At 39.8% G+C, this 26,845-nt stretch overlaps 2 protein-coding genes across 2 annotated transcripts in view; both read right to left on the reverse strand.

Moving 5' to 3' along the window:
• Window positions 1-15,013, reverse strand: part of LOC147618755 (uncharacterized) — a 30,384-nt gene extending 15,371 nt beyond the window's left edge. The window contains exon 1 of the mRNA XM_086774364.1: window positions 14,191-15,013. Coding sequence (XP_086630490.1) covers window positions 14,191-15,013 — 823 coding nt within the window. The remainder of the gene's footprint in view (window positions 1-14,190) is intronic.
• An 8,604-nt stretch (window positions 15,014-23,617) lies between these two features.
• LOC147618756 (uncharacterized) lies at window positions 23,618-26,473 on the reverse strand. Its single transcript, XM_086774365.1, has 3 exons — window positions 26,312-26,473; window positions 24,766-24,827; window positions 23,618-24,290 (listed from the first exon to the last, which is right to left on the reverse strand). The coding sequence occupies exons 1-3, from the start codon at window positions 26,471-26,473 to the stop codon at window positions 23,618-23,620; spliced, it is 897 nt and encodes a 298-aa protein (XP_086630491.1).
• Between the last annotated feature and the right edge of the window lie 372 nt (window positions 26,474-26,845).

A 26,845-nucleotide genomic window follows, 5' to 3' on the forward strand; every position in this document is an offset into this window, starting at 1 on the left:
CTCTGTTTTTAGAACTGCAGAAAGGGCGATTGGTTGTGCAGACACTGTATGTGCTGCAAAGAGGTCTCAAAGTTTCCATTGGGTGTATGTATGCAAAGTAAGGTCACAAGTTGTGACAATTTGGGTGCAATATAGTACCGCTGTGTAGAGAATACAACAGTTTGTATAGGTCAAGCAAGAGTGATATTGCTAGTAAATTTGTGTTGTAGAAAAGATGTCAAATGATGGAATAAACCAGATTTTTGTAGAGAATCTTGACAAGAACAACTTCCATGCTTGGAGGTTTAGATTGACAAATTTCCTAATTGAAAAAGGTTATTGGGATACATTGAAGGTGAACATGAGGAGGCACCGGAGATACCGGAGATTAATCCAACTGCTGTAGATATAAAAGAGTTCAAGGATTGGAATCAAGGAGCAAGGAAATTCATGTATGGCTTTCAATCAACACACATGACACTATGATTGGGCATATATAGGATGCCAAGTCACCTAAGGAGGCATGGGACACCTTGGTGAAGCTGTATAAAACCAACACCAAGGCACAAAAAATTAAGTTGAAGAATGAGCTTCATATTGTGGAAAATAAGAATATGTATGTGAATGATTATGCTTTGAAGATCAAGGGCATTGTGGAATCCCTTGCATCAATTGGTGTTTCTCTTGATGATGATGAGATAAGGTGGAAGTGTGTCTGCGTGGTCTCGGGCCACAATACAAGGCGTTCAAGATGTATATTCAAACTCGGGAGAACATTCCCAACTTCATAGATTTGGTGTCAATGTTGATCATTGAAGAGAAGAACTTGGGTGAAGATCAACAGTCTTCACAAAATAGAAACAATTCAAAGAAATAGGCCTTCTACACAAGTGCAGGTAGAGGACAAGGTAGAGGTCGTGGACGTGGCCAAGGTGTTAGCTAAATAGGTAATCAAAATTATGGTCAATAGAGCAGCACAACAGTCCCGAGATTCACAACAACAACATACAAGTGGGAGAGGCTAGTTTAGAGGCAGCATAATGATACACTAGGCTATTTTTACTCTGGTAAGCCTGGGCATGTGCACACAGATTGCTATAAGAAGCATAGTGACATGCGAAATGGAAAAGTGCAGCAAAACAACTATGTATCCACTAGTAGAAATAATGAGGATAATGAGAGGTTGTTTGTTATGCAACATGTGGTTAATGCTGTGTCTGCAAATGATGTAACAGCATGTAAGGATGATGTATGGTATGTTGATTCAGATGCTTTGAACCACATGACAAGTCATGATGAGTGGTTCAAGCAAATGAAGAGTCTTGAAAGACCAAGTTTTGTTAAAACAGGGGATGACACTGCTCATCCGATTACCCATGTTGGGGATGTGCCATTGTCTATGCAGCAGGATGGTAAGGTGAAGTACCTTGCATATGTACTTCATGTTCCAAACATTACAAAGAATCTAGTTTCTGTTAGCCAGATGATTGAGAAGGGTTTGCAGGTTTGGTTTATCCCTAATGGCTGTTATGTAGAAGACTTTAAAGATAAGTGCAGATTGGTTGCAAAAGGTAACAGAGTGGGCAGAATGTTTAGATTGAATATGAATATGCCTCAAGTGAGTGCTACAATCTGTAGATAAAGAAATTTGGTATAAGAGAATTGGCCATGTCAATCTACATAGAATGAAGTCTATGCACACTAAACAAATTGTGATAGAGCTGCCTAAGTTTAAAGTTGAAGGTATGCAGAAAGTTTGTGAAGCATGTCAAACAAAATATGTATTTTCACACGACAAAAATGTGAGCAAGAATGTACTAGATTTTGTGCATTCAAATGTATAGGGTCCTGTGAAGACTATGTCTATGGGTGGGCAGGTACTACGTTACATTCATTGATGACCACACAAGGAAAGTGTAGGTGTACTTCATGAAGGAGAAGAGTGAAGTGTTCACTCATTTTCAGAATTTTAGAGTTATGGCTAAAAAACAAACAGGAAAGCATGTGAAGTGCCTAAGGTCAAATGGAGGGGGAGAATACTTCTCCAATGAGTTCCCTAAATTCTTGTGAGAAAGAATGGCATTCAGAGACAATTTACTTCTAGATACACTTCGCAGCAAAATGGAGTTGCTAAGCAGAAAAATAGGCACATTGCAGAGATAGCACGAGCATTGATGGCTGAGAAGAATATTCCACATAGCTATTGGGCTGAGGTTATGTCTACAGCAGTTTATATCATGAACAGGATTTACCAGAGGGTTTGCCACCCGAACGAGCTTTGCCTCATCCCATTGATGTCGTTCCGGGCACCAAACCAATTAGTAAGCCGTCGTACAGGCTTAGTGCGACTGAAGCAGCTGAGGTGGAACGTCAGCTTGCTGATTACCTTAGTAAGGGCTTCATTCGCCATAGTGCTTCACCATGGGCATCGCCCATTCTTTTGGTGAAGAAAAAGGATGGATCCATGCGCATGTGTCTGGATTATCGCTCCTTGAATGCGGTAACCATTAAGAACAAATACCCGCTACCTAAGATAGATGAGTTGTTTGATCAACTCAAAGGTGCGAAGTATTTTTCTAAAATTGATTTACGTTCAGGATATCATCAAGTGCGTATTAACGCTGATGATATAACCAAGACTGTGTTCCGGACTCGCTTTGGACACTATGAGTTTTTGGTTATGCCGTTTGGGCTTACTAATGCCCCGGCAACATTTATGACGCTTATGGATAGCGTACTAAGGCCGTACTTAGGCAAATTTGTCATTGTCTTTCTTGATGACATTTTGGTCTATAGTTCGACTTTAGAAGAGCATTTGGAACACTTACGAAAAGTTTTTCAGTTACTACGCGAGAATGCACTTTACGCGAAAGAAAGTAAGTGCGGATTTCTCAAGGATAGCATACAATACCTAGGTCATGTAATTTCTGCAGACGGAATTGCTATGGATGCTAGTAAGGTTGATGCTATTATGCGATGGCCAACACCTCGAAGTAAGGAAGAACTTCAAATCTTCTTGGGAATGGCAGGATTTTATCGCAAATATGTGAACGGTTATGCAAAGATTGCCGCTCCCATGACTGATCAATTGAAAGGTGCGGCAATTACCTTTCAATGGTGTGAGGAGCAACAACATAGTTTTGATAAGCTTAAAGTTGCTTTGGCTACGGCTTCCATCTTGGCAATTGTGGATCCTCAAAGACCATTTGTGATTGAAACGGATGCCAGTGCTAAGGCAGTGGGTGCGGTTCTCATTCAAGATGGTCATCCTGTTGCCTATGAGAGTAAGAAGCTCAATCGTGCTCAACAAAACTACTCAGCTTATGAGCGTGAGCTCTTTGCCATCATATATGCCTTACGAAAATGGCGACATTACTTATATGGTGCGCAATTCGAGATTGTTTTTGATCACGAAAGCATAAAGTGGTTTATGAACCAAACAGATTTGCAGGGTCGAAAGGCCAGATGGGCTGAGATCCTTCAGGAGTATGATTGCAAGCTACGCTATCTCGCAAAGGATGTTACAATATTGTAGCTGATGCTTTGAGTCGTATGCCAGAGATTAATTCGCTGTTATTCACAGAGTTGAAAAGCAAATTGTTAGAATCTTTACGAGGCAAATGCAAGCAGGATTCAACATACTCAAAGGTGTGGAATCATGTTCAAATGAGGGGTCCCTCTCACACTCAAACGGTAGTGTTCCCAGTTCTTCCACACATGGTTCTTCTTTATCACAAGATGAACTACAGCGATGGAAAAACTTTTCCATCGATGATGGATACTTACTCCACAAGGGGAGAGTTTGTGTTCCATTGGACTTAGACACTAGGCGCCAAATTCTTTTTGAGTGTCATGATAGTCCAAGTGCAGGTCATGCGGGCATTCGCAAAACGTATGCTCTCGTAAGAAAGCATTTCTATTGGCCTGGACTTCACAAGGATGTTACTGACTATGTTCTGCAGTGTGAGAAGTGTCAAGTGAACAAAGCAGAATGTCTTAAAGCTGGCGGGTTACTGCATCCATTAGAGATTCCCGACGGAATGGGAAAGTATCTCTATGGATTTTATAACGGGCTTGCCCACAACGAATCGTGGACATGATGCGATTTGGGTAATCGTGGATCGATTAACCAAGCTTTGTCGGTTTGTGCCTACTAAGAAAACAGTTACAACTCCAGAATTGGGACGCCTTTTCGTGGAGAATGTTTACCGACTTTATGGCTTACCGTCCAATATTGTCAGTGATCGCGATCGCAAGTTTAACAGCCATTTTTGGCGAGCAGTATTCAGTAAGCTGGGTACTATGTTGAACCTTAGTACAGTTGATCATCTGCAAACAGATGGTCAGACTGAACGGGTTAATCAAGTGCTGGAAGATATGCTTAGGGCATATGTCAGCAAAAAACAATCTGATTGGGAGTCTTATTTGCCTATTCTTGAGTTTGCTTACAATAGTGCAAAGCATGTCTCGACAGGCTTTAGCCCTTTCATGTTGATGTATGGTTTTCAGCCACGTTCACCAGTGTCGGTGGGACTGGCGAATGAGAAAATCAGTCAGGTTAAGGATTTTATCCAAGACCATATGGATATGTTGCGCCTTGCACGATTAAATGTTCGTCAAGCGCAAGATCGTTACAAGAAGTTTGCGGACCAGAAACGTAGGCCACTTCACTTTCAAGAAGGTGATTGGGTGTTTCTGAAGGTACCAGAAAACTCCACCAGTTTAAAAACGGGTCCCGTACCAAAATTGTCGCCCCGATTTTGTGGACCGTTTAAGATACTCAAGAAGGTGGGCCCAGTAGCCTATAAACTTGAGTTACCAGCACATTCCAAGGTTCATCCCATCTTTCACGTAAGCCGTTTGAGGAAACGCCTTATGGGTCATGAAAGCCCGGTGGATGATTCTTTCTTGGTAGAATATGTGGAACCTCCAATACTGCCTCATGAACCAGAAAGAGTATTGGATTACCACATGTTACGTACTCGCCACCAAGTTCGGAAACAAGCTCTTATCAAGTGGAAGGACCGTCCCGAGGAAGGCTCCACTTGGGAAAACATTAGTGTGATGAGGAAACGTTTCCCCACTTTTGTTTTCGAGGACAAAAACTCTTTTCGAAGGGGGGAGTAATGTCAGGACTATGGTCCTACGGAAGTCGAACCCTAGCATAAGTTAATAGCTTTCGGAGTCTCGAGAGTATTATTAGTGCTAGCGGGGTTCAGGGGTTAATGAGCGTTAGGGTTTGGTCGATGTGTGTACACATCTAAGTTAGCACAACTCTTAAGTAAGATGGGCGGCCGGGCTAGGAGGTGTGGACACAGGCCAGGGTTTTGGTATAAAACCCAACGAGAAACCCTAACTCGTCATTATATGGTTGGGAGGTGAACCAACTTCCACCCTCTCTTCTTCTCCACGCCTAGGCTATGGCGGCTTGAGGAAGACGCAGTCGAAGCGGGGGCGTTACACATACCAAGGGGCTCAACCACTTTCTCTTTGCCTTTATGTGATGTACGAAAACTACATTTTCAGGACTGGTATTATGACGGATCTTGCCACTCCATGGTCTATCAATAGAACCGTTGGATGAGGACTCTCCTAGTACACTCAATGACTGTGATTGCTGACTTGCATTTTGTGCAATCACATTTCCACTTACATCACCCCAACATCATTCTTTTCAATAGCATACCAGCTACTCATCTCATCAAATACAACATCCTTGCTTACCCTCAAGTCACGTGTACCAAGATTATAATATCTATATCCCTTTTGCTCAAGGGAATACCCAATAAACACACATTATTTTGTTTTTGGATCCAGCTTGGTACGTAACTCATCTAGCACATGCACATATGCAATACATCCAAAAACTTTCAAGTGAGATAAATGAGGTTTCTTGCTAGTAAACTTCTTCTCTATGGCGTTACATCATATATGGTTGCAGTAGGAGACCTAAGATTATTTAAAGAGATTTTAGAAGAAGGTAAAGAGAAAGAAGGCATCGCTGAGGAAGATTCATTTGAAGAAGAAACATCATGCACATCAAACCCACTAGTTTGAGACACACAATAACAAAAATAGACTTCTTCTATTTGATTACTATGCTCCAAAAAAGAGAGTTCGGCATTACATATGAGTGGTGTTGGGGGTACATCACGTTCCCCAATAAGTAAAACATGCTTACCATTGGCCTCAAATGTAAACGTATTATGTTCATAACTCCTTTTGAGTGATGACCCTAACCCATACAACCACTCCCGTCCTAAGATGACATCCGCACGAGACATATTCATCACTTGGAAGTCAAGAACCATAGTGTGTTCTTGCACAAACACAGGCACTTGCCGTACTAGAGTATCCCACACATCGTGATCATCCCCCTAAATGGTGGACACCACATAACGACGATGAGAACTCTTTGTCTCCGGCAACTTTAATTTCTTAACTAATGCATAGTTCAAGAAATTGTGCGTGGCACCATCATCAATGAGAATACGTACTCAATGACCATAAATGGAGCCATGCATACGGACCAAATCGTGTGGTCCAACTGTCTCTTGCCACATAGATGCAGTGAGATTACACTCATGCAACTCGGCAGTGTGCGAAACCTCTACCGCAGAATACTTAGGATCAGCATCCAAGGGAAGCGTTTGCACCATGTGTACAGCCTTCTCCTTGACCTTATCCTTATTCTTGCGAGGCAACTGTGGACAATTTTTCTTCTCATGATCACTACCTAAGCAATGATAACATAGTTTCTCCTTCTTGGCCCGTTCATAGTCTTGTGGAGACAACGGACCACTTGACCCTTTAGACTTCTTTGTGTTTTCAGTAGAATTGCTGGCAAGTTTACGCTTATTAGCATTAAATTGCGAGCCATTGAATTTGGCCGGTCTATCCATGCCCTTCTTATCCATGGTGTCATCAAAGATAAGGGCACTTTGGATAGCCGCTTCCAAAGTTTTAGGATACTGGGTTTTAACCTTTGCCTGATATTCTTTATCAAGGCCTCTAACAAACCCACGAACCTTTTGAAAGTCGTCCAAACCGTCTAGCTTGAGAATGACTTCACGGTATTTGGACACATACTGATTAAGTGTAAGACCTTCCATCTTGCACTTGTCCCAGGCTGTCCAACTCCGATCTTTCTCGTTTTGCGGTAAGAACTCCTTTTTAAAAGCTGCCGCAAACTCCTCCCAAGTCTTAGGGCGAGTTTCAATAGGTAGACTCATCCACCACTTGTAGGCTTTACCTTCAAGTGTGAGACTCGTCTCAGTGACCATAACAGCAGCGGGAGTGCGGCGTAAGCGATGCAAGTCCGTCCACTTGTGTAAAAATGTATGGACCGCATCCTTGTTACGATCGCGCTCCTCTCCCTTAAACACAGGCGGCTTCATGTTTTTCAACATAGCCCCTTCCTGCGTTGCAGATGGTGCAATAGATTCTAGTGTAGGATTTGGAACAAGAGGAGGCATAACTATCGGAATAGGCCCTCCACTTGCCGCCGATCCACTTGCAAAACGTGCCATAAATTCAGTAAAAAGCGTGCTCATGTTTGTGAGATTGGTATTGACATTTGTTATAGTGCGCTCAAGTGCAACTACCCTTGAAGTGAGACGCCCAAACTCTACCGTGTCTACCAAACCATAATCATCTATTGGACTTGCACCCCCTTCGGCATCGGTCATGTTGTCATCCCGATCAGGCGCAACGGCCTGTCGCGAATCACCCACACCACCACCCAAAGGGTGTGCCTCACTAACATCATGCATATCATTCTCAAAATCGAAGTGAACATGAGACGGTTCCGCTGAGGCCATGTTATGTACGTGCTTACAAATAGAGAATGGATTACCTTCAAAAGCGAACTCCAATTGAAGCGTCGTAGAAGAATTCCTCTTGCATGCACGAAAATCGAGAAGAAATCACCACTTGAGTCGTCAATCAACACATGCATGCAAAAAAGTGTGTTGCATGTAGCATGTCGTTGAAGATCCGTCCACCAAAAACTTCCAAACTTGGAGCATAGAAAACTCCTCTCACAAATTGAAAGAAGGAAAGTTGAAGGTGAAAAGGTCACTTTCCTTGTAGTTTGTGTCACTTTCCTTGTAGTTTGTGTCCTCCCTTGAAAGAATAAGTAGAGCTCTTTTGAAGAGAAGAACAACACAAGTGAAAAGGTGAAGTGGCTAGCACACTTGCCTTGGAGCTTGAGGTTGTGGGTTCAAAACCCCACTCCTTGGATGGTGAAGCCTCCCCCTTGTGCCACTCAAGTAAGGGAGAATTCTCGCGCGCTCGCCAACGGCGCGCCAACGATCGCTCACCGATCGCCTTCTAGGACTGCCGGTCTGCCTTGGTCGCCGCCTTGGGCGTCCGCTGTGGTGGCCATCTGGTAGGGTTGGGGACGACGGGTAGGTGACGGAGGCGCTCGCTGTGGGCTGTTCACGCATGCGCGCATAGACTACGGGCGGCTGCGCTCGTGCAGGTCACCATACGGGCGGCGGCTGTGCTCGTTTCTTTTGCTGCAGCGTCGAGCTCTTTCTCATGCAGGTCACGCTACCGCTGCTGGCTCTGATACCAGTGTAACGCCTCCGCTTCGGCTGCGTCTTCCTCAAGCCGCCATAGCCTAGGCGTGGAGAAGAAGAGAGGGTGGAAGTCGGTTCACCTCCCAACCATATAATGACGAGTTAGGGTTTCTCGTTGGGTTTTATACCAAAACCCTGGCCTGTGTCCACACCTCCTAGCCCGGCCGTCCATCTTACTTAAGAGCCGTGCTAACTTAGATGTGTACACACATCGACCAAACCCTAACGCCCATTAACCCCTGAACCCCGCTAGCACTAATAATACTCTCGAGACTCCGAAAGCTATTAGCTTATGCTAGGGTTCGACTTCCGTAGGACCATAGTCCTGACAGTATGCCTAACATTTCTATAGGGCATTCTCGTGTTGATGGAGATTCTAGTGGCTCAGAGATGAGCCTTGATGAGGCCCTCCGCTTCGGCTGCGTCTTGCTCAAGCCGCCATAGCCTAGGCGTGGAGAAGAAGAGAGGGTGGAAGTCGGTTCACCTCCCAACCATATAATGACGAGTTAGGGTTTCTCGTTGGGTTTTATACCAAAACCCTGGCCTGTGTCCACACCTCCTAGCCCGGTCGCCCATCTTACTTAAGAGCCGTGCTAACTTAGATGTGTACACACATCGACCAAACCCTAATGCCCATTAACCCCTGAAGCCCGCTAGCACTAATAATACTCTCGAGACTCCGAAAGCTATTAACTTATGCTAGGGTTCGACTTCCGTAGGACCATAGTCCTGACAGTATGCCTGACATTTCTATAGGGCATTCTCTTGTTGATGGAGATTCTAGTGGCTCAGAGATGAGCCTTGATGAGGAGCTTGGGATTCCAGCAATGAGGACACCCAGTGTGAAGAAGGCTATGGAAGCCATGAATGCAAAGTTACGACGATCTAGAAGAGTCAAAAATCTTGTGCAGAGGTTGACTTATGGTGGTTATGTGGCACATCACTACGCATATATGGCAAAAGTTGTCCAGGTTGTAGAACCCACATGTTTTTGATGAGGCTATTGGAAATGTGTGTTGGGATAAAGCTATGGATGAGGATATGGATGCATTGTATGGAAATTAGACTTGGGATTTGGTGCCATTGCCTAAAGGCAAGAAAGTTATTGGTTGTAAGTGGGTGTATAAGGTGAAACATAACAGTGATGGTCGCATAAGCATGCAGTACAAGGCTAGATTAGTAGCCAAAGGATAGGCGCAAACACATGGGATTGATTATGAGGAGACATTTTTTCGAGTTACAAAGATGGCAATTGTGAGAGTTGTGATTACGGTTGCTGCAGAGCTAAAGGCTGGTTTTTACATTAAACACCATATTGGGAAATTTGGGAATTTCCTAAGTCCCACTTTGAGAAATAGACCTATTTTTTGTGCATTTTGTATAGAAATATTTGTATTTTTATAGCCAAACCTAAAAGTTTACCTTATCTATGAGAATAAAGCAAATTAAATGTTGAAAAAATAACTAGAAAACTATAGAGTACGTGTGTTTTCCTAAAAGGAATTTCTTCTTTACTTCACTTTATATTAATACATGATGCTTGGACATGATGCTTGGACATGATGCATGATTAATACATGATGCTTGGACATCAATGCATTCTCTCTCTCTCTCTCTCTCTCTCTCTCTCTCTCTCTCTCTCTCTCTCTCTCCAACCCTTGACCTTTGACTACATATGCATAGTCGCCATACAATATAATAGTATGGTTATAATTCTGGTTAGCTCTTTCTAGTAAGTTGGAAAGAATATGTATGTGTGGTTAATAGTCTCGAAAAGAAAATCCCAAAAAATATTACTTAGAATTATTTGAGATCAAAGCACACTATATTCTTTTTGTCTATATTTGTGCTGAATGTTTCTAAGTTGGAAAAAGGATATCTACGTTACCCTTGAAAATAAAAATCAAAACAACAATAATGAGACTAATTTGAGATTTAATATATCTAGTATACTTTGCATTCATACTGCAGTCATTTAATATCAAAGCACAGTTGGTATATTTTTTCATCAAAGCCCGTTCTCTCCATCAAAATATAGTTAGAATATCACTCTTCCACGATGATCTTGTTTACAAAACAATCAAGTCTTCTATGAAATCACAATCCAAAAACCTTGAGCTAGTCTCCAATTATAAACACCAAGGTATAAGTTAGAGACATGAATGTATTGTTGCCTTGTCACATCATTTTTGTGGAAGGTAAAATTCTAAAGTTTTTTAATGAAGTGTCTAGCTACATGACCACAAGATACTTCATAAAAGTATATTTTTGACCGTGTGGCCAAAGATCACAAAAGACAATATTATAGGACTATTGAATTAAGAAGCAACAATGCATATAGTTGCAATGAACATTTTAGAATATATTTCCATACACACATGCTACAACACTTCCCACATTAATATGCATACAAGACATATATGTAGATCATACTTAGAAAAACATATTTTAAGAGGAAAAATATTCGACCATGTGGCCAAATATCAATAGACACCAACTTGATACCTTTGATAATATAAGTCATACCAATATTTCAATCAAAGCAGTGCAATTGCAATTGGCAAAAGCATTGTAGCTATATGATACAAAAAAAATTCTTCCTATATATTTGACCATGTGGTAAAACATCAAAAGATCCAACACTTTAGACAAATATTTGGATCAAAGTAATGCAATTGGAATTGATTCAAGCATTCTAGCTACCATACAAGAAATTGCTTCTTCCAATATAACTTCAACAATATACTTGAAAATAAAATTCAAAACAACAATACCAAGACTAATTTGAGATTTAAACTTTTCTAGTATATTTTGCATTCATGCACGCATTCATTTAATATCAAAGCACAATTAGTATACCTTTTCATAAAAACACATTTTCTCCATCAAATTACATTTAGAATATCATTCTTCATTGAGGAGCTTGTATATAATACAATGAATTCTTCCATGAAATCACAATCCAGAAATCTTGAGCTAGTCTCTCTGATGTTGAACGCATTTATAAACACCAAGGTACAAGTTGTAGAAAAGAGTGTTATTTTTGTGTCACATCATTTTCGTGGAAAGTACAATTTTTGAAGGTTTTTTATGAAGTGTCTAGCTACACGACCATTTATGTAGTCATCCTTATATCCTAGCTGATGAGCAAGTTGCATTGCTTCCATATCCTTTAGAGTAGAAACCAAAGGAATCCGCTTTAACCTCGATACTTGTGAGACACCCAATGGATGGGTTGGATGAATTAAGACTCTTGATGATGATCCTTGTACAATTGATGATCTCTTCAAGCAAGAAGTGATTGAAGATTGTTTCATATATATTCCATCTCCACGATTGATGTTCTTGGGTTGTACTGATGATGAAGATGACATAGCATTATCATCTCCTTTAAGCCATGTGTCAATCACAACCTTGAATTGTGTGTACAACTCATGTCCATATTGAACTGGCTCAAGTCCATATCGATCAAATTTTATGACTTCACGTGCATCATGGGATCCACTTAAGCGAGTCAAGTAGGGTAGAAGTTCCTCAATCAAGATTGAGTCTCCTTGGTTAACATCAAATGTCTGTGGATAGATGCAGTTCTCAAGAGGGTTAGGACACCCCTTGTAGGGACTATCATCTATCAAAATAGTCTTGCTATGTTCACAAACATTGCCATATTCGTTCCACACATACTGAAGGGGCTTGAACATTGCTTCCACCCCCATCTTGTCTGGCCGATAGATGATCTTGAGTGGATGCGTATGGCATTTCTCCTGTCCCCAAATCATGAAAAAAGGATATCTCCTTTTTGCATAGCTCTCCAAGCAATTGATTATTGCGATGACATTTTTGTGTGAAGCTGTAGACCAAACTCCCACTTGGAATCTTGCAAATGTAGCTTCAAGAAACTCAATGCATCCTGGTCGAAGAACAACCCATTGCTTGCCCACTCGAAAACTTTGGAACCTCTTTGATGTGGAAAAACAACGTTGTAAAAGAAGACCATTGAGATCAAGTATCACACATAGTTTGGTAGCACTTTTCGCCAAGGCCACATCACTTACTTTGTTTGCTCTGCTCAAATCTGCCAAATATGCAAATAGACTATTCTTAGTCAAATTTGAATCATTCTATCATACAACACAAAGGTTAAGAACAAAATAGACATCTAGTCTCTTACAAGTTTTTTTTTTCATTTTAGAGCTAGTAAGCTAAGATAAAAACATTATATATAGTTCAATAGGGCTAAGTTTATTGTACTATTCCATATATACATTGTATAAGACATTAAATTTAATATGCAAATAGTATGCATGGATGGTAGATACTTCATCAAAATATATTTTTGACCATCTGGCAAAAAAATCTCAAAAAGTAATATTATATGACTATTGAAATAAGATACAACAATGTATATAGTTGCAATGAACATTTTAGAATATTTTTCCATACACACATGCTACAATATTCCACATTGATGTGCATGTAGGACATGCATGTTGAGCATACTTAGAAAAACATATTTCAAGAGAAAAAATATTAGATCATGTGGCCTAATATCAATAGACACCACATTGACACCTTTGATAATACAAGTCATACCAATGTTTCAATCAAAGCACTGCAATTGAAATTGAAAAACTCAATGTAGTTGTATGACACAAAACATTTTCTTCTAATATATTTGACCACATGGCAAAATATTGAAGGACACAAAACTTTAGAGAAAACCAATACCAACATTTGGATCAAAGTAATGTAATAGCAATTGATTGAAGCATTCTAGCTATACCATACAAGAAAATATTTCTTCCAACATTATCATGTACTTCATACTTGTATTTTAATACAGAAGCACAAACTTTTTACAACCAATTTTAGGTACAATATGATGAAAATATTTCTAGAAATAAGGACTCTTAACAAAACTGAGAGAAATAGGCTTGTAAGGCTTGCTTTAGATAGCACCACAAAATGAGAAAATATGTAGGAAATGTTATGTCATGAAATCATCCTCCAAAACACAAGTTCAACCTTACACCATAGTGTTCTCATTGACAAAAGTTAGAGATAGAGAGGTTCAAACACCTGAAGTAGCCTTCAACCTCTCTTTCATAATAATATTTGCTATGTCTTGGCTTGATTCATCCACACCCTCCGGCGGTAGGTCAAGAGCTAGAGCACCAATGGGAGGAACCTCTTGAGCACTTGTAGGTGGGTTGGCGCTCTCATGGGCTCTCCAACATGCCGCTTCAATCTCTCTTTGCTCTTGACTATTGCACACCACTGCAATAGTCTTCATGTGATGTTCCAATGCGAGCGTTGATGCAACACCACATGAGAATATATCACATACAACCTCATGTGCATCATTGAATGCCTTGATTGTAGCCTTGATGACCTTTTCTTTCTAAATATGGCCTTTGCAATAGTTTGTTCTTCTTCAAGCTCTCCATCCTTTCCTTCTTTGTCAATGGCTTCAATGGATTCATTATCCAAAATGCATGGCTTGTTGGAATTTCCAACATATCGATCTAGATTGATGAAGCTTTTCTCCATGGTCACAAGTGTCAACACAACAAATGAATCCATGGCTCCAAAAGCAAGACTCTTGGCCATTGGTAGGAAGTCTCAACACTTCCAACTTGCATATGGTACTTGCATGAAAGATTCTCAAGGGCCTCCTCCATAGCTGCCATTTGTTTGCGGTTGAGAAATGACAACAAAATGAATTGTTTAGGCTCACATGTCATTTTTAACAATGTGAAGACCACCTTTCCAAACATGATAGAATCCCATGTCATGCCCCCAACTCCATGTGCCGCTTCTAGGACAACCACACCAATGGTAATAGGATCTTTATACACATTGTATATAAGATCGAATGCCTCAAGGTTGCACCCCACAATATATACTTGCCAAGGTAAGCTAGTAGAAGAATGAAGAGGATCTTGCTTCTTCACAATAAGAAAGTTCACAATGTCTTTTGCACCATTCGGCAATGGTCCTGCATCAGCCCCACGTGTGAGCTTTTTTGACACCCAATCACTGCAAACACCTAAAATCTTTGTGTATACATCGTTGGTGATGTCGTATTCAGCAATAAGATCTTCCCAACTCTTCATCATACTATTGCTAGCATGAGTTGAGGCATTGAAGAGAGAAACTAGCTCCTCATGGAGCACCCTATCTTGCTTGATTTGCTTTGCCCTTGTCTCCATGTCAACAACATCCTCTTTGTCCCATTTGTTTCTAAGAAAGACGATGTGTCCATCATTAACTTCCTTTTGTAATGTGAGGATGTCCCCATCCTTTAGACCCATAAGGCAATGAAAAGTTGCGGGAGAAGGCTGCCTTCCCTTCTTTGTGGTGGTATCCTCTTGAGATGAAAGCTCCCCCTTTGAGTATCTCTTCATGATGGTAATCCAACCATCAAATATCTCTTGTGTGCTCACTATCATATGACAATCACGTGATGCACACTTTTCTCCAATGTATTCTAGAAATCTCTATCAAAAATAAAAATATGAAATGAGAAAGAAAACACCAAATGCATCTTGAATAAGACAAGCTAAGGTTGTACATCATTACCTCCCATGGTACTCTTTGGAGGACTACCCTTTGGAAGCCCTTGTTGAGGTTTTGGTGGAGACCCAAATGCTATCCATTGATCCCTTACTTGTTGAAGTTGCTCAAGATAAGGACCATTCTTCATAACATTGTGGGATTCCATATTTGTCATCCTAGAAAGCTCAATGCACATTTCAGCAGGACAGTCCACCAAGATTCTTGCATTCCTTGTGGCATATAGATGTTTGGTTGCTAGGCATCGATGAGTGCTACTTAGGATATAGATCTTTGCCGCATGGATTGAGTGAAGACCTGATATGATCCAATAGGAGTAAGAATGTAGCTTATCCACTTCCACCTCGTCACGATGCATGGGTCGCTTCACATCACTCTCCTCCAAAAAGGGCATGAGGTATGCTACTGTTGCTGGATTCATGGGATTCTTTACAAAAGATGATGTCAACTTTTGCACATAATCCCAACAAAGTGTTCTATAGGCATATAAAGGTGGTGCCTCATAAAATCTACCAACATCAATAGGAAACTATGTGGTTGAGCCAAATGGAAAGTATTTTTCAAACATGTGAAAAACAAATCTCAAGTTTTGACCACATGGCCAAAGCTTTACTCAATAGTGTTATGATTACCATATGCATGCATAGGATTTGACCAATGTATATCCAAATATCATCATAGAAAGGGTTTAAGTTAGAATTTAACCATATGGCAAGATATTGCATTGAATAAACCTACATAAGTACAAAAAATAAGATATATTAGAAACAAATCTCAAGTTTTGACCACATGGCCAAAGCTTTACTCAATAGTGTTATGATTACCATATGCATGCATAGGATTTGACCAATGTATGTCTAAATATCATCATAGAAAGGGTTTAAGTTAGAATTTAACCATATGGCAAGATATTGCATTGAATAAACCTACATAAGTACAAAAAATAAGATATATTAGAAACAAATCTCAAGTTTTGACCACATAGCCAAAGCTTTACTCAATAGTGTTATGATTACCATATGCATGCATAGGATTTGACCAATGTATGTCCAAATATCATCATAGAAAGGGTTTAAGTTAGAATTTAACCATATGGCAAGATATTGCATTGAATAAACCTACAAAAGTACAAAAAATAAGATATATTAGAAACAAATCTCAAGTTTTGACCACATGGCCAAAGCTTTACTCGATAGTGTTATGATTACCATATGCATGCATAGGATTTGACCAATGTATGTCCAAATATCATCATAGAAAGGGTTTAAGTTAGAATTTAACCATATGGCAAGATATTGCATTGAATAAACCTACATAAGCACAAAAAAGAAGATATATTAGAAACAAATCTCAAGTTTTGACCACATGGCCAAAGCTTTACTCAATAGTGTTATGATTACCATGTGCATGCATAGGATTTGACCAATGTATGTCCAAATATCATCATAGAAAGGGTTTAAGTTAGAATTTAACCATATGGCAAGATATTGCATTGAATAAACCTACATAAGCACAAAAAAGAAGATATATTAGAAACAAATCTCAAGTTTTGACCACATGGCCAAAGCTTTACTCAATAGTGTTATGATTACCATGTGCATGCATAGGATTTGACCAATGTATGTCCAAATATCATCATAGAAAGGGTTTAAGTTAGAATTTAACCATATGGCAAGATATTGCATTGAATAAACCTACATAAGTACAAAAAATAAGATATATTAGAAACAAATCTCAAGTTTTGACCACATGGCCAAAGCTTTACTCAATAGTGTTATGATTACCATATGCATGCATAGGATTTGACCATTGTATTTCCAAATATCATCATAGAAAGGGTTTAAGTTAGAATTTAACCATATGGCAAGATATTGCATTGAATAAACCTACATAAGTACAAAAAATAAGATATATTAGAAACAAATCTCAAGTTTTGACCACATGGCCAAAGCTTTACTCAATAGTGTCATGATTACCATATGCATGCATAGGATTTGACCATTGTATTTCCAAATATCATCATAGAAAGGGTTTAAGTTAGAATTTAACCATATAGCAAGATATTGCATTGAATAAACCTACATAAGTACAAAAAATAAGATATATTAGAAACAAATCTCAAGTTTTGACCACATGGCCAAAGCTTTACTCAATAGTGTTATGATTACCATATGCATGCATAGGATTTGACCAATGTATGTCCAAATATCATCATATAAAGGGTTTAAGTTAGAATTTAACCATATGGCAAGATATTGCATTGAATAAACCTACATAAGTACAAAAAATAAGATATATTAGAAACAAATCTCAAGTTTTGACCACATGGCCAAAGCTTTACTCAATAGTGTTATGATTACCATATGCATGCAAAGGATTTGACCAATGTATGTCCAAATATCATCATAAAAAGGGTTTAAGTTAGAATTTAACCATATGGCAAGATATTGCATTGAATAAACCTACATAAGTACAAAAAATAAGATATATTAGAAACAAATCTCAAGTTTTGACCACATGGCCAAAGCTTTACTCAATAGTGTTATGATTACCATATGCATGCATAGGATTTGACCAATGTATGTCCAAATATCATCATAGAAAGGGTTTAAGTTAGAATTTAACCATATGGCAAGATATTGCATTGAATAAACCTACATAAGTACAAAAAATAAGATATATTAGAAACAAATCTCAAGTTTTGACCACATGGCCAAAGCTTTACTCAATAGTGTTATGATTACCATATGCATGCATAGGATTTGACCAATGTATGTCCAAATATCATCATAGAAAGGGTTTAAGTTAGAATTTAACCATATGGCAAGATATTGCATTGAATAAACCTACATAAGCACAAAAAATAAGATATATTAGAAACAAATCTCAAGTTTTGACCACATGGCCAAAGCTTTACTCAATAGTGTTATGATTACCATATGCATGCATAGGATTTGACCAATGTATGTCCAAATATCATCATAGAAAGGGTTTAAGTTAGAATTTAACCATATGGCAAGATATTGCATTGAATAAACCTACATAAGCACAAGAAATAAGATATATTAGAAACAAATCTCAAGTTTTGACCACATGGCCAAAGCTTTACTCAATAGTGTTATGATTACCATATGCATGCATAGGATTTGACCAATGTATGTCCAAATATCATCATAGAAAGGGTTTAAGTTAGAATTTAACCATATGGCAAGATATTGCATTGAATAAACCTAAGTTAGAATTTAACCATATGGCAAGATATTGCATTGAATAAACCTACATAAGTACAAAAAATAAGATATATTAGAAACAAATCTCAAGTTTTGACCACATGGCCAAAGCTTTACTCAATAGTGTTATGATGACCATATGCATGCATAGGATTTGACCATAATATAATCAAATAGATTAGGAAGCACAAAGATAATAAGCATAATAATCTAAAGGACAAGACATACTAACTAGTCTTTGCATTTCAATACCTCTATCACAAACTCTTTAGAAATTTACATGTGTTGCTTGACCATACCATGGATCATCTAATGTTGTACGAGAGCGAGAGAGAGAGAGAGAGAGAGAGAGAGAGAGAGAGAGTACCTACTTTCCACCATGGCTTGATCAAGTATTCTTTTATGACATCTCAATCCTCCAATATTGTGCCTTCACTCCTCCTGCTATAATTGGCTACAAGAAGCATACATATAAGTAAGCAAAGAATCAAGCTATACTAGGCTTTTAAATTGAAATATGCACACTTGACCTAGTCAAGGGCTTCCCATTTACTCCCTAGCCAAAGCCTAGGCTACTCGATGGCTATCTAGCCAAAGCCTAGGCTACTCGATGGCTATCTAGCCAAATTTTCATCTATATAAGTTTTGTCTAGGCTACCTAGATCTTATACCTACTTGCCAATCGTGCATGCACAACATAATTGTACATGGCTAGCAAGTCGCGTACATGAGTTGTACAATCACACACATGCACAAGAATGAGAGAGAGAGAGAGAGAGAGAGAGTACCTACTTTCCACCATGGCTTGATCAAGTATTCTTTTATGACATCTCAATCCTCCAATATTGTGCCTTCACTCCTGCTATCATTGGCTACAACAAGCATACATATAAGTAAGCTAAGAATCAAGCTATACTAGGCTTTTAAATTGAAACATGTACACTTGACCTAGTCAAGGGCTTCCCATTTACTCCCTAGCCTAATCCTAGGCTACTCGATGGCTATCTAGCCAAATTTGCATCTATATAAGTGTTGTCTAGGCTACCTAGATCTTATACCTACTTGCCAATCAAGCATGCACAATATAATTGTACATGGATAGCACGTAGAGTACATGAGTTGTACAATCACACACATGCACAAGAATGAGAGAGAGAGAGAGAGAGAGAGAGAGAGAGAGATTTTCTTTTAAAAACTTATAATACTTACAAAAAATGAAAAAAGCATGGATCATCCATTGTTTTCATGTATTCAACAACAAGATATAATAATAAGAGCCTTTTTAAAAGCCAAAAACATATGAAATAATATGACATAACTACTTAATAAAATTATTATTTTACCTTCCGCTCTCTCCAAAATGTGCCGACTAGAACACCAACATTCGAATTGGGTAAAAGAACTGCAAAGAGGAAGCCATGACTAGTGGATACCTAAGGCCACTCTGATGACACAAGGATATTGCAACAAATGAAATATCTATAAAAGAGCTTTGAAAGTCTCCTCCACTAAACAAACCACCTCCACTGACATAACTCGAGCATTCTCAAGCGTGGTGGGATCTATTTCCTTTGAGCTCACATACCTAGAAATGATAAAGTACACCATATTAGCAATATGAACACCTTGCATGGAGCATTGATACGCATCACATTTTGTATCATGTAAAGTACCTCACAAGCTCGCCTATCTTGTAAATACAATCTTTCACGTCCTTCGATGCACTACAAGAAATGCTAGTAGGTAGTATGAACTAAACACACGAGGAATGGTTGATTAGTTGCTTCTAATACACTCACAAATTTGAAAGGAAAAAAATATTATACACATAAAATACTTACTTGGAGCATCTTGTGCCAATCATGAGATTTCAAGCCGTATAATTGCTCTACACCTCTTTTCTTGCTCTTTGTAAAGGCCCCCTTCAAACACCTCATGCATCCAGTGGGAGTACGAATTGTAGTAATAGCACGCTTCACCGCCACCATCTCTAGCTTTGATAACCTCCACGGTGCACGAGGTAAAAAAACATGCCCATTTGGTCTCTCTTGTGGCCAAGCTTCACGCATCCTCCCTGTGGTACGCAGATCCTCCCTTATGCCTACAGAATCTCGTGTCCCATTCAAATGGTTCCCAAATGGTAGATGCCACATTCTTGAAGATATGCATGGGATCAAGCAGGTGATTGATCTTGAGGTGGGACCAATATGGTAAACGATAAAAGATGGAGTATCTAAACAAAAGCTGGTGTTAGCGGGCAATCTTTATTTCCAGCCAATATAGCACACAATAGTTACAAACCCTTACCGGCTCATGCCAAGTGGTGGAGGAGTCGTGGAACCGTCCCAAATTCTCATCCAATCTCCTGCTGTGAGTGATTGTGGGAGGACTTCATTCCAAGGGGCAACATATCTAGGATGATCAGGTGGGAGAAATCGATGGTGATTCTCATAGTGAGACCTGAACAATAGACGCAATTAAGAGTTCAAGGTGGGTTTAGGGTGCCACATCCTTTGCCTACTCATAATTAGAAGTGCAATGCTTACCTGAACACTCGCCATAGCCTGGGAAGTCATGCATCGTCCACATCAAGATTGCTTTGCAGTTGAAGTCTCGTGAGACGAGGGAGGCCTGCTCACATCATGCACCTCGATACCTCTCCAAAGTATCTCTAGCTCGTCAATCAAAGGCTCCAAATAAACATCAGGATTTTTGACTTTATGTTTCCCTGGAATTAGAAGGGATAACATAACATGTCCTTTCTTAATCACCATAGAGGGTGGAAGATTATAATTCACCAATATCACTGGCCATACACTGTAAGAGGTGCTTTTGAGACCAAATGGGTTCACACCGTCCATACCCAATCCAAGTCTCAAGCTCCTAGGTTCTTCCTTGAAGCTTGGCCATGTGTCTTCAATATGCTTCCACGCAAGAGTGTCTGCGGGAGTTCTCCACTTGCCATCGGTTGATCGATGGGAGGAATGCCATGACATGAGCTCTGCAATGGATTTGCACTTGAACATATGTTGGATGCGAGGGATTATGGGAAAATGTCGCAGAACCTTACGAGGCACGTCCAAAGTTTTGAGATCTGCTCTATATCTTGCCTCTCTACAAGTAGGACACTCTCTTGCATCCTTATGTAGTCCACGAAACAAAACGCAATCGTTGACGCATGCATGGATGCGCTTGTAATCTAATCCTCCAAGAAAGGTCACATGTTGCCTTGCCATATCTCTTGAGGTCGGTAATTTATTCTCCCTTGGAAGCATTTTACACAATAGCCTACACGTGAAGACCATAAATGAGGAAAAGCATTCGAGTAATTGACCCACTAGCATAATTCACCATGTTTGCAAAATAGACTTTAAAGCTTACTTGAGTAATGCATTCAAACTTGCATTGCTCCATCCATAGATGGTTTGCAAGTTTAGTAACTCAACGTTGCAAATTTCATTTTTGGTCATCACTAATAAAGGCTCCAATTTTTCACATACCTTGTGGACTACATGATGTCTACTTAGCCATCGAAATTTATGTATTTGTCTCATATGAAGAGTTTCATAGCCAAACTCTTTTTCAAGTTCATGTAACATGGTGGTCCTTTTTACACTCTTTGAGAACAAAGAAGCAATAGAATTCACGACTTCATCTATATGATGTGCAATAGTTGATTGGCTTTACCACATCTATATTCTAGGATTCCCCCCCAACCCCTCAAGATGTCCAGTTTCTTCCCCTGTAATCAATCCCCTTTTCAGAATAATAAAAGATCTTGTTTCTACCTGTTTTGGCTTAGAGAGAGAAAATATTCTAGAGAGAGATAACTCAGTTTTTAGATATCTTTGGATTTCTTATTAAACTAAATTCCCCCAAGAATTTCCTAAGGTGCATTAGAAATAAATTATAATCTGCTCAAAAAGGCCTTAGCCTAAGGGTCCAGATTTTCTGAAAATTTTGGATTAAGGTTCTGAGGGACCAATAAGATTAATCCAAATGTAGGGAGGAGATAAATTGAAGACATAAAGAAAAACCCCCCAAAAATGAGTAAATACTCACATAAGATGAAGAGTGGACTAAGGACCAAAGAAAATAGTTAAAAAACTAATTTTTGACACCTCAAAATGGAGATTTCCCCTCATGAAGGAGGTGCCTTTTTTCTTTTCATTGCTTTCCATTTTAAATCAATAAAATGAGATATTTCATCTCTCCTCTCTCCTAATTGAAGTCTAGTTCCAAAAAGTAAGCTGAACCGATCCAAAAATAGTCAAAATTTGACCAAACTGATCTGGAAAATTCTAGAATCAGTTTGCTTGGTTTGAGGCTCACTTTTTCCTATAAATAGAAGCCTCTCCCTTTGTAAAAGCTTAATAGTGTTTATGCACTGTTACTCTATCCCTCCTTAGAGCCAAAAACATTGAATTCACTTGATAATTCACTTGTTTTTGACTAATTCCTCTACAAAGAATTGGTGGCCACTCTTGATCCAAACAAGAGTAGAACCCTCAATCCCTCAAGCCAAAGGAAAGCTCACAAAACTCGATGTAAGTTATTAATTCTACTTTTTTTATAATTCTAATCTATGGTTTTCTGAATTCTTTGCTTTTTAATGTGATTATGGATTATAAGCCTTGATGTGAAAAGGCTTCCCCCTTCTCTTCATTAAGAATTTCAGCCTTTCTTTATCCTAAAATGAGTAACAACAAATAGTTAAACTTTTCCTATTGATTACTCTTTAGAAGTGAAAATTTGATTAGATTAGAGTGCTTTATTTCATCTTGGGATAAATTTTAAAGTAAATTTAGAATGTAAAAATTGAGAAATGGTCAGCCATACAAAGGAGGTGGGACCAATATGGTAAACGATAAAAGATGGAGTATCTAAACAAAAGCTAGTGTTAGCGGGCAATCTTTATTTCCAGCCAATATAGCACACAATAGTTACAAACCCTTACCGGCTCATGCCAAGTGGTGGAGGAGTCATGGAACCGTCCCAAATTCTCATCCAATCTCCCATTGTGAGTGATTGTGGAAGGACTTCATTCCAAGGGGCAACATATCTAGGATGATCAGGTGGGAGAAATCGATGGTGATTTTTATAGATGACCTTATTCAATGCGTCTGCCCGTGAGGCAACAAGCGAAGGACCACAAACACATAGGACATGCATGGTAACCCGATATAGTGAGACCTGAACAATAGACGCAATTAAGAGTTCAAGGTGGGTTTAGGGTGCCACATCCTTTGCCTACTCATAATTAGAAGTGCAATGCTTACTTGAACACTCGCCATAGCCTGGGAAGTCATGCATCGTCCACATCAAGATTGCTTTGCAGTTGAAGTCTCGTGATGACGAGGGAGGCCTGCTCACATCATGCACCTCGATACCTCTCCAAAGTATCTCTAGCTCGTCAATCAAAGGCTCCAAATAAACATCAGGATTTTTGACTTTATGTTTTCCTCGAATTAGAAGGGATAACATAACATGTCCTTTCTTAATCGCCATAGAGGGTGGAAGATTATAATTCACCAATATCACTGGCCATACACTGTAAGAGGTGCTTTTGAGACCAAATGGGTTCACACCGTCCATACCCAATCCAAGTCTCAAGCTCCTAGGTTCTTCTTTGAAGCTTGGCCATGTGTCTTCAATATGCTTCCACGCAAGAGTGTCTGCGGGAGTTCTCCACTTGCCATCGGTTGATCGATGGGAGGAATGCCATGACATGAGCTCTGCAATGGATTTGCACTTGAACATATGTTGGATGTGAGGGATTATGGGAAAATATCGTAGAACCTTACAAGGCATGTCCAAAGTTTTGAGATCTGCTCTATATCTTGCCTCTCCACAAGTAGGACACTCTCTTGCATCCTTATGTAGTCCATGAAACAAAACGCAATCGTTGACGCATGCATGGAATCTAATCCTCCAAGAGAGGTCACATGTTGCCTTGCCATATCTCTTGAGGTCGGTAATTTATTCTCCCTTGGAAGCATTTTACACAATAGCCTGCACGTGAAGACCATAAATGAGGAAAAGCATTCGAGTAATTGACCCACTAGCATAATTCACCATGTTTGCAAAATATAATTTAAAGCTTACTTGAGTAATGCATTCAAACTTGCATTGCTCCATCCATAGATGGTTTGCAAGTTTAGTAACTCAAGGGAGGCACATAGAACAGAGAATGTGCACCCCTCAAACAGTGGAGTCGATGCTGCGATAAAAAGATCGTCCTGCTCCATGCTCTCATCCCTCCCTTCGGATTGATGGACATATAAATCCCGCACCATATCATCAAACACCTCCTCCTCCACGGCTTCATGAGGTAATGGCGGAGGGCTACTATCACCATCACTCCATGCATCCATAACGATCCCTCTTGAAGATCCCACCTCATATCGTCGACGCTTTGCCTCCTCACGACGAGCATAGGGTAACATATGCGGGTGTGGCACTGCATCCTATATCAAATTAAAATGGGATCATAACTCAAACATATGAACACCCATAGGTATCTCAATCAACCTTAACTCTTTAACACTTACCATGTTTACGGTCGCATCCCATTCTCCATACTTTGAGATGTGATTGAGTGTAATCATGCGTGCACGATACATGTTTCCTCGACATCGGTCACACATACATTTGATTTTTTGCTCCAACCACATTTCACGATGGTGGTGGATACGGAGGGATTCATCCTCACTGGAGCTACTTGTTGAAGATGAAGACATCCTACAAATAAACAACCCAAAAAAATTACTCTTGTATCAAATATTTAATCTGAAAACTCTATGTCGCGTCTAATACCGCATCTAAAATCGCGTCTGTTCTGTGTGGTACGCGTCTATAGGTGTGTCTATACTGCTGTAAACGTGCAATTAAACGAGGTTTTAGATGCGATAGTAGACGCGACATTAGACGCTCCTGTAGACGTGATTTTCATTTTCAAACCTACTTTTAGCGCGCTTGCTTTTCTTCACATACTTTTAATGGGCTTACTTTGCTATTAAAACAGATCCATAGCCTAGCATCCACACTTATCTTCAAGCACCCACACTTATCTACAGACTTACACAATCATCTCCAAGCACACAAGAGAAGAGGGTGAACAAGGAAGAGAAGAAAGAGAAGCAAAGGGTGAACAAGGAAGAGAAGAAAGAGAAGCAGCTTTGAAGAAGGACAAGAAGCTTCCATACCTCTATCCAAGGTAAGTCTCTTTAGGGTTGATCTTCTTTGAAAGTTGCTCTCGTTTGATTCGTCCTTTTTGCTCTCTTTGAAACGAATGTTTTTGGTACAACAACTGTGTTTTTGTGTCGGGCGTGTCGGGGCATGTCCTTTTCATCTTTTTTAAATAGTCTGTCTGTCAGAGCGTGTCTATAGACGCATCTGAGAGCGCGTCTAAAAGCGCGTCTATAGACGCGTCTACTCTGTGTTGGAAACAAGTAGCCGTGTCTGTAGACACACTGTTAAACGCGAATATAGACGCTGTGTTTTTTCTCTCTTTTTTTTCCCTCCTCTCTTTTTCTCTTTTTTTCTCCTCTCTTTTCCTCTCCTTTCTCCTCTCTTTTATCCCCACTTTTTCTACTCTCTTTTACTCTCCTTTCTCCTCTCTTTTCCTCTCCTTTCTCCTCTCTTTTTCTCTCCTTTCTCCTCTCTTTTATCCCCACCTTTTCTCTCTTTTTCTCCTCTCTTTTCCTCTCCTTTCATGGAAATAAGTGATTGCATGAATGAAGAAAGGGATTGCATGAATGATGGAAAGGGATTGCATAATTGAAGAAGGGGATTGCATTAATGATGGAAAGGGAAAGCATGATTGAAAAAATAGATTGCACTCTATATTTTCCTCTTTTTCCTTCTCTCTTTTATCCTCTCTTTCCTTCTCTTTTCGTCTCTCTTTTTTTCTCTTTTCTCCTCTCTTTTTCTCCATGCCGAGACCCTTCCCCCGCATGCCCCTTCCCCCATGCCGTCAGGAGGCCCTTCTGCCTCGCAGAGCCGTCGGCGTACTCCCGTGGAATCGAGACTTGGTTCTCCAGCAGCTATACAGGTGGCCAGCGTACTAGCTCGACACGACACAATAGCAGGCGCGAGAGCAGGCATAGTAGCAGGGAGAGCGGTGGGGGATGCATGGCACAGTGCTTTGGGAGGGGTGGTGGTGGGGACAAGAATGATTCAGATGATGTAGATGTGCCTCCGGGTGATGGTACGATCTACTATGACATCACTTAGACAGGAGGCATCTTGATGGATGCACGGGGGAAGGACATCATGGCCTTCATGTGCTCTGTAATTGCTAACAATTATAGAGATTGCTTTATTCACTACAAAGATCAACCAAAGAGGTTAGCTGATGAGACCCTCGCTGCTGTTTGCTCTAGGTATCCTAACCCCCCCAATGTTCAATTCACAGATAAATGGGCCAAGTCAAAGATTGTTTCGATACTTAGCAATAAAAGATCTTTGCTTAAGAGG

This window comes from Cibotium barometz, chromosome 34 (assembly GCF_041138505.1).
Source record: "Cibotium barometz isolate CiBa-2024 chromosome 34, ASM4113850v1, whole genome shotgun sequence".
Taxonomy (NCBI): domain Eukaryota; kingdom Viridiplantae; phylum Streptophyta; class Polypodiopsida; order Cyatheales; family Cibotiaceae; genus Cibotium; species Cibotium barometz.

Excerpts from the sequence above, each read along its gene's own strand:
- LOC147618756 (XM_086774365.1), bottom strand. The coding sequence starts at position 26,473 with ATGCCTGCTCTCGCGCCTGCTATTGTGTCGTGTCGAGCTAGTACGCTG. Across the intron at positions 24,828-26,311 it reads AAGGGGCATGCGGGGGAAGG|TGCCACACCCGCATATGTTA; the intron begins GTCTCGGCATGG and ends TATAGGATGCAG. Across the intron at positions 24,291-24,765 it reads CAAAGCGTCGACGATATGAG|ATTCCATGCATGCGTCAACG; the intron begins GTGGGATCTTCA and ends TTGGAGGATTAG.